Source organism: Aythya fuligula, chromosome 2 (assembly GCF_009819795.1).
Source record: "Aythya fuligula isolate bAytFul2 chromosome 2, bAytFul2.pri, whole genome shotgun sequence".
Classification (NCBI taxonomy): domain Eukaryota; kingdom Metazoa; phylum Chordata; class Aves; order Anseriformes; family Anatidae; genus Aythya; species Aythya fuligula.
The window spans coordinates 32,808,449-32,817,348 of NC_045560.1; the positions used below are offsets into that span (position 1 = coordinate 32,808,449).

Consider the following 8,900-nt stretch of genomic DNA (forward strand, 5'->3'; position numbering starts at 1 on the left):
ATCTCGTTGCTATCACTGAGACGTGGTGGGACAGCTTGCATGACTGGAACGCAGTCATGGAGGGCTATGTCCTTTTTAGGAAAGACAGGCTGGGGAAGCGAGGGGGTCGGGTTGCCCTTTATGTGAGGGAGCAATTAGAGTGTTCCCAGCTCCAGCTAGGGGAGGGTGAAGGACAAGTGGAGAGCTTGTGGGTAAGAATTAAAGCGTGGGCTGGTATGGGCGACACAGTGGTGGGGGTCTGCTACAGGTCTCCAGATCAGGAGGAGGAAGTCGATGAGGCATTCTATGAGCAGCTGCTAGTAGCCTCACGATCACAAGCGCTGGTCCTCATGGGGGACTTCAATTACCCAGACATCTGCTGGGTAAGCAACTCAGCCAGGCACGAGCAGTCCAAACAGTTCCTACAATGCGTTGAGGACAATTTTCTGACGCAGGTGGTGGAGGAGCCAACGAGACGTGGGGTGCTCCTGGACCTTGTTCTTACCAACAGGGATGGCCTTATTAGGGATGTGAAGGTTGGGGGCAGCTTGGAATTCAGTGACCATGAGATGGTGGAGTTCCAGATGGAACCAGGCAAAGGAAGTAAGGCTAAAAGCAGGGCTGCTACCCTGGACTTCTGAAGAGCCAACTTCGACCTCTTCCGGGACCTGCTTGGGAGTATCTCATGGGATAGGTTGCTAGAAGGCAGGGGTGCTTGTGAGAGCTGGGCTACATTTAAGCAGCACTTCTTCCACACTCAGGGTCGGTGCATCCTGAGGAATAGGAAATCAGGGAAGGGGGGCAGGAAACCCACGTGGATGAGCAAGGAGCTCATCAATAAGATCAAAAGGATGAAGATGGTCTATGAAATGTGGAAAAAGGGCCTGTCCTCTTGGGAGGAATATAGATGTGTTGTCAGGGCCTGCAGGGAAGCGACGAGGAAGGCTAAAGCCCACCTAGAGATGAGGCTTGTGAAGGAGATAAAGGATAATAAGAAGGGTTTTTTCAAGTGTGTAAACAGCAAGAGGAAGACTAGGGATAATGTGGGTCCCTTGCTGAATGAGGGAGGTGTCCTGGTCACAGGAGACACTGAGAAGGCAGAGATATTGAATGCTTTCTTTGCTTCAGTCTTTGCTTCAAGGACACTCCCCCGGGACTCCTTGCCCCTGACAATAAGACAAAGGGTCTGGGAAATGGAGGACTCCCCCCTGGTGGACATGAGAGTGGTTTGGGAGTGTCTGAGCGGGCTCAATGCACACAAATCCATGGGTCCCGACAGGATGCATCTGCGTGTGCTAAGGGAGCTAGCAGATGTGATTGCCGAACCGCTCTCTATCATCTTTGAAAGGTCCTGGAGAATGGGTGAGGTGCCTGAAGACTGGAGGATAGCCAATGTCACTCCGGTCTTCAAGAAGGGCAGGAAGGAGGATCCGGGAAACTACAGGCCAGTCAGTCTCACCTCTGTCCCTGGAAAGGTATTGGAGCAGCTTGTTCTGGATGCCATCTCCAAGCAATTGGAAGAGAAGAAGGTTTTGAGGAGTAGTCAGTATGGATTCACCAAGGGGAAGTCTTGCTTGACCTACCTCGTTGCCTTCTATGATGGCATCACCAGCTGGGTAGATGGGGGGAGAGCAGTGGATGTCATCTACCTTGACTTTAGCAAGGCTTTTGATACTGTCTCCCATGACATCCTACTAGAAAAGCTGAGAAAGTGTGGGATAGATGAGTGGATGGCAAGGTGGGTTGAGAACTGGCTGACTGGCTGAGCTTAGAGGGATCGGTGGAGCAGAGCCTGGCTGGAGGCCTGTGACTAGAGGTGTTCCCCAGGGGTCAGTGCTGGGTCTGGTCTTGTTCAACATCTTCATCAATGACCTTGATGAGAGAATAGACCTCAGCAAGTACACCGACAACACAAAGCTGGGAGGAGTGGCTGACACACCAGAAGGCTGTGCTGCCATTCAGCGAGACCTGGACCAGCTGGAGAAATGGGCAAGAAGAAACCAAATGAGATTTAATAAGAGCAAGTGTAGAGTCCTGCACCTGGGAAGGAACAACCCGAAGTATCAGTACAGGCTGGGGAACGACCTGCTGGAGAGGAGCTCTGAGGAGAAGGACCTGGGGGTCCTGGTGGACGACAAGTTGACCATGAGCCAGCACTGTGCCCTTGTGGCCAAGAGGGCTAGTGGGATCCTGGTGTGCATTAAAAGGAGTGTGGCCAGCAGGTCAAGGGAGGTGATCCTTCCCCTCTACTCTGCCCTGGTCAGGCCTCACCTGGAGTACTGTGTCCAGTTCTGGGTTCCCCGGTACAAGAAAGACAGGAATATCCTGGAAAAAATCCAGTGGAGAGGGCCACAAAGATGATATGGGGCCTGGAGCATCTTCTCTATGAAGAAAGGCTGAGACACCTGGGTTTGTTCAGCCTGGAGAAGAGAAGACTGAGAGGGGATCTCCTCAGTGTATATAAATATCTGAGGGGTGGGGGACAGAAGGATGTGGCCAACCTCTTCTCAGTGGTTTGTGGGGATAGGACAAGGGGCAATGGCTGCAAGTTAGAGCACAGGAAGTTCTGCAGTGATATGCGAAAGAACTTCACGGTGAGGGTGATGGAGCATTGGAACAGGCTGCCTAGAGAGGTTGTGGAGAGAGGTTGTGAATATCTCTTCTCTGGAGATATTCAAGGCCTGTCTGGACACCTACCTGGGCAGCCTGCTCTGAGGAACCCGCTTTGGCAGGGGGGTTGGACCCGATGATCTTTCAATGTCCCTTTGAACCCCTACAGTTCTGTGATTCTGTTATTCTGTGATTCTGTGATTCCAGAGCTTACTGATGGTCTGTTCAGACCAGTATGTAGACTGAGGAATTCATATATTCCTAAGGAATGCAATGAAACTTTCTGTATTTGTTTCATATCCTTGTGAGATTGCTAATATATATATATACACGTATATATATATACACACATAATATACGTATATGTAACTAAGTCTGGCTCTCCATTTTCCAATGGTAAGAAATTATCAGAAACAGTAGGAAACTACATATATAAGAAATGTTACATGAGGGCAAAATGTCAGTAAAGAATGCAAAAGAGCTTTTACAGTGCTTTATACTTGTCTGCCCATGTTAGTTATAGTCACAACCCAGTTCTGTAACTGTTGCATGAAAGCACCAGTAAAGGAGTTTCGCTATATTAAAAACATCTGATTTATAATAAAGTGGAGAAAAATGTGTAATTAAATGCTCAAAGAGAAAAATTAGTCAGAGACTAGGAAACTTGCTTTATATATGTAAACTCTACTTAACAATTAGCTGCGTTACTGAGGAACCAGTCTCTCTTATATCTTATAGTTGCTGTTCATTGTGTTACTGCAGCTCCTAAGAAATCCAGCCAAGAATTCCTTGAGGCAATCAAACACTGCACTAGATATTTCATATTTATAACAGAAAGATATTATTGTCCCAGAGGAGCTGGCAATATAAGAGTTAGTTAGACATCTAAGAGACAACAGATTTATGAGTACAGAGTGAACAATTAGATGGGAGCTCTCACACCTCAAAAATATTAGCCAATGTGAAAGTAAAAAGAGCATATTATGACACCCCATTGTTTTTTCTGAATATCTGATCTGGAAAACAAAAACAAGCTTCTATAAAATTATTTTGAAATGAAGCTACAGAAACAATCTTTTCTCTGTCTAAACTACTGCTTCATCTTTTGAGTAAGCTGGAAAAGTGTTTTGCCTTTTTACACAGGTGGATAGTGAGAGGACAAGGGGGGTTGTTTTTTTTGTTTTGTTTTTGTTTTTGTTTTTTTAAACTAAAGAGTGTAGATTTAGATTAGATATTAGGAAGTAATTCTTTACTTAGAGTGTGGTGAGGTACTGGAACAGGTTGTCCAAAGAAGCTGTGGATGCTCCATCCCTGGAAGTGTTCAAGACCAGGTTGGATGGGGCTTTGAGCAACTTGGTCTGGTGGAAGGTGTCCTTTCCTATGGCAGGGGGGTTGGAATTAGGTAATCTTTAAATTCCCTTCCAACCCAAACCATTCTGTGATTATGTTTCTATGACTCGATGATTCTGTGATTCAGTCTTTCCAAGGCACTGGAATCATACACTTGTGTAATGAAAACAGATGAGTTTTTGAAAACAAATATTGATTTCTTGGCTACTGGATACTCACTCTAGAGTGTCTCTGCCAGTCTTAAAATCCAAAAGGCCATTCAATACATTTTACAGATTAATATCTCAAGAAATTGTAGTATCATGAAAAACAGGTATGGGAGGGATGTGAAAAGGTCATCTACCCCATTCTTCTGCTTCAGCATGGGACCAGGCAGATCTGTGATTACTGTGGAGAAAAAGAGGCTGAAAGTGGAGATTGCACAATCTCCTCAGCAGTGGGTTCATGCTGGACTGAACTTCCTGCTAGATAGCTCCTGATAAAAAACTCACACTTTTTCTCCTGCAAATCAAATTCTCCCAGGTGTTCTGACTACTTCTGTCATGGTAATATATTCTAACACAGTGTTTTACAATAAAACTGAGCTATTATCAGTAGGAGATGTATCAAATTTTTAATTACAGTCCCTTTTAAGGCAGTTATTATTTTGTTGGTAGGAACACTGATGCAAGTAGAAAGTAGGAAGACTGACAGTATCCTTCAAATTAACTTTTTTTTTTTTTAATTGAGGTGCAACCAAAAAGGAGATCAGGGAAAAAAGAAAATGTATTACTTAATGATTTCTACTGCTGCTGTTAAGATAATTGCAGTACTCTAATTATACTCTTAAGTAACCAAGCAGAAGTAAAGTTTTCCAAAATAATTGCAATTGTATATAGCTATATCTACCCTAAAAGCAGTAGTTTCAATATCTACTTAACCAATTAGAATCATATCAAATCAAAGTAGAATAATTTTTTCATACCTTTGACAACTTCTTTAGAAAGTTCTACAGCTGAAAGCTTAATGGAATGTACTAGTTAGAAAACTAATGACTTTTATCAGGCAAAATGACTTTTATCAGCCCAAATATCTTATTTATGATTTTTTTCTAAATCCAGTATAAAAGCATCTGCAAATGTCCATGTTTTATGTGGTCAGTTTCATCTTAGAAGTTAATTTTATATTAAATAAAATATTTAGAAATATAACCACATAAGGTTGATAAAAAAATATTACACAAATACAAGGGCAAATTCAAGCACAAATTCAGGCTGGGAGGAGAATGGATTGAAAGCATCCCTGAGGAGAAGGACCTGGGGATGTTTGTTGATGAGAAGCTCAAAATGATCTGGCAATGTGTGCTTGCAGCCTATAAAGCCAACTGTATCCAGAGCTGCATCAAAAGAAGCATGACCAGCAGGTCAAGGGAAGTGATTATCCCCCTCTACCCCTCTGCTCTTGTGAGACCCCACCTGGAGTACTGCATCCAGCTCTGGGACCCCCAGCACAAGAACACAGAAGTATTAGAACAAGTACAGAGGAGGGTCACAAAGATGATCAAGGGGTTGGAGCACATCTCCTATGAGGACAGACTAAGGGATCTGTTCAGACTACGGGGCTGTTCAGCCTGGAGAAGGCTCTAGGGAGAACTCGCAGTGGCTTTCCAGTAACCAAAGGGGGCCTACAGGAAAGCTGGGGACAGACACTTTGTCATGGAGTGTAGGGTTAGGACAAGGTATAATGGTTTTAAACTAAAGAGGGTAGATTTAGGTTAGATATTAGGAAGAAATTCTTTACTGAGAGGGTGGTGAGGTACTGGAACAGGTTGCCCAGAGAAGCTGTGGATGCCCCATGCTTGGAAGCGTTCAAGGCCAGATTGCATGGGACTTAGAGCAACCTGGTCTGGTGGAAGATGTCCTTGCCTGTTGCAGGAAGCACGGCCGAAAGCACGACAGACACCAGTAGAGTCAGATCATGCTCCATTTTATTGCCTGAATAGCCTAACTTTTATAGAGAACTTAACAGGGGTGGACAGTGTTTCACACAAGATCATTGGTCAAAAGCACTCAGACAAACAGCTACAAGAAAACAACCCCACCTGCAAGAAAACAACCCCCTTGTGATTAGCAGTCACATAGACCTTGTCCTTGAGGCCAGCTACTGGTAACAATATTTTCCTGAATTCCTCAATTGGGCGATGTGGGAACACTGTCATGGGAACTTCTCATAGTTGCCCTGGTAGCTTGGTTTGCTCAGCTACAGCAAGCCATGGGATTTTTGCTGTTTCAAGAAATCCCTCAACAATTCCCCCTTCTTCTTTTGAGCACACCAAGCTTGACACAGCAGTTTTACAGGTAACTCTTTAGCTATACTTACAACACACAACGATGATTACCACCACCATAAACCAAATCCTTAATCCCCTTGTGATTAAACCCAGCAACCATCTACACTTTGTTTCAAACAAGTCAGTGAACCATTGATTGAAAGGATTGATACCATATTGAATCTTTCTCATGTGCTCTTTCAGGAAAGTAATGGATTTGTGAATTGACTCATTATGATCAGAAAGGTTTAAACGGTACATTCCCTTAAAGTCCTCACACCCATTCCTTTGAGCCAAAAGCAAGATCCTGTAAAAGCAGATGTCGCAGACTATTTTGATCTGGTAACATCTCCTCAAGTATCTCTGTCGTGGCATAGGCTTGCCTCTTGGCCCAGCATACCAATTTTTCTAAGTTGTTATGTGTGGCCGCAGATGCCACTCCAGGCACTGAAATTGCTAATGCCGCTCTAGCTGCAACCCCACACAATTCAACATTATCATTGCAATCCAATGCAAGCAATGTCCATTTATGTCTGGTGATCTCACGCAACTGTAACAAGCTAGGAGCAAATACAATGAGTTTATCTATGTAACATGGACATCTGATAGCATTTGCAGGGATACCTTGCCAGGCCCCATCCCCACAAATCAGAAGCACATCAGGAGGTAAGGCCAAAGCTGTACAATTGTTCCAAACACTGTAGTTGTTACCCCTTGTCTCCATGCTATAAACCCCTAAACCCTGCTTAGCAGCGTCATTGCAATCACAGGTGTTATTTGTGTCTTTGTACCAGTATGACCTTTTCCAGGTTCCTGTAGCAGGAATCATCTGATATCCACGGCTACGTTCACTTTTGTAGCCACCTTTCAGGTTGATACACATTTGACTACAGATACCAAGGTTTTGACATTCATCAATGTCTCCACAGTTTCTCTTGTCTATAAACTCAAACCCAGCTGGACAGTCACATTCATTTATGATGCATTCCTTCAGGGGCTCATCACCCCAGTCCTTGCAGTCTCTCTGCTGGTTACACACTTTATTGATATCTATGCATTCTCCACTTCTGCACTTGAATTTGCCAGGTCCAGAACACTGAATAACATTGTTACAGTTTGCTTCATCAGTGCCATACAGACAGTCTCTCACACCACTGCACTGCCTACTCCCATGGACACAGTTCCCATCTTCACATCTGAAATGGTCTGGCCTGCAGGTCCGAGAAGGGCAGTTAATTTCATCACTTCCATCCTTGCAATCAGGATCTCCATCACATCACCACTTCTTGTGGATACATTCACCTGAGCCGCACTGCACCTCACTCGTAGAACACTTCACTGGAGGTGCAGGCTGGCGGCCACACTGCTCCAAAGATTCATCCGAGTGGTCGGAGCAGTCAGCATCATCAACACACACCCAGCTGATAGGGATGCAGGTAGAACTCTTGCACTGAAACTCACGAACACCACAGGTAGGAGGTGCACACTCCAGCTCATCGCTACCATCACTGCAGTCATCTTGAACATTGCAGACAAAGCTTTTGGAAATACATTGCCCACTACTGCATGTGAATTCTGCTGCACTACAAGTCACAATGCCACAATTCTCTTCATCTTCTCCACTGTCGCAGTCCTTTTCACCATCACATTTCCAGGACACTGGGATACACTGGGTTGACTGAGGACCACAGCTGATTTCATTTACCCGGCATGTTCTCATATGACACAGCTCAGCACTCTCATCAGACCCATTTTCACAGTCTGGATCCCCATCACACTGCCATCTATTTGGCACACACCGACCACTGTTGCACACAAAGTCAGATTCAGCACACGTCTTCTTCACACAAGCACTCTCATCACTGCCATCTAAGCAGTCTTCACATTTTGCTCTAGCACCGTCGGCAGCAGTGCACAGGCCGGCGAGGGTGAGCAGCAGGCAGAGTGCCCCGCAGCGCGGCAGCACCCACCGCCGCCCTGCACCTGTGTCACTTATACTGCTCCTATTACCCATGCTGTTAGTGTCAGTGGCATCCTCCTGGTACCGTTTCTGTCTTTGTCGCCCCTTACTCTCCCCCTTTTCTTTTTTACCACTGACCATTCACCACAAATGGGTGAGACACATGATTACTAGTTAGGAAAGAGAGTGTAACGTCTGCTATACGGCTGCAGGCCGTGCCAGCTGCAACCCTAGAAGCTGTTTGTGAACGAGCCTGACTGACGGTGGTCATTTGGCGGTGTAATCTGCGTCTCTGCTCTCCTGCCCTGCAATAGAGCTAAATCGTCATTAATAGTCTGTAGAATGTGGCAACCCCACGGAATGTTATCCAGAAACATAGTTATAACACCGATCTGGGGACGAATAGTCTTTTTTTGCATTGCAAGATAACTTCTTATAAAAAGAATGCCAGAGAGAAGCAGCACAGCCGCTGCTGCCGCTGTCTCCATGGTTACGTCAGACAGGCTGCAGGGTCCTGATCTCCGCCCCTCTGCTCTGTGCCGACTCGCCACACGGTGAGGGTCGGCCGCCATTGTCCACTGACGCCTCTGGTCTCCCGTAGCAACTCGATCTCGGATGGCCCGTATCGCACCGCGATTACTTCAATTTCATGCGATTACTTCAAATTTCCCGCGTCCCCCCGCGATTCCGCGT

At 45.4% G+C, this 8,900-nt stretch overlaps 1 protein-coding gene across 1 annotated transcript; it reads right to left on the reverse strand.

The window, feature by feature from the left end:
• Nucleotides 1–5,543: 5,543 nt before the first annotated feature.
• Nucleotides 5,544–8,271, reverse strand: LOC116485349 (very low-density lipoprotein receptor-like). Its single transcript, XM_032180625.1, is given in 2 exon segments — nucleotides 5,544–5,672; nucleotides 6,981–8,271. Coding segments are annotated over 2 exon segments (1,410 nt in total). The 5' UTR covers nucleotides 8,262–8,271.
• Nucleotides 8,272–8,900: the final 629 nt, after the last annotated feature.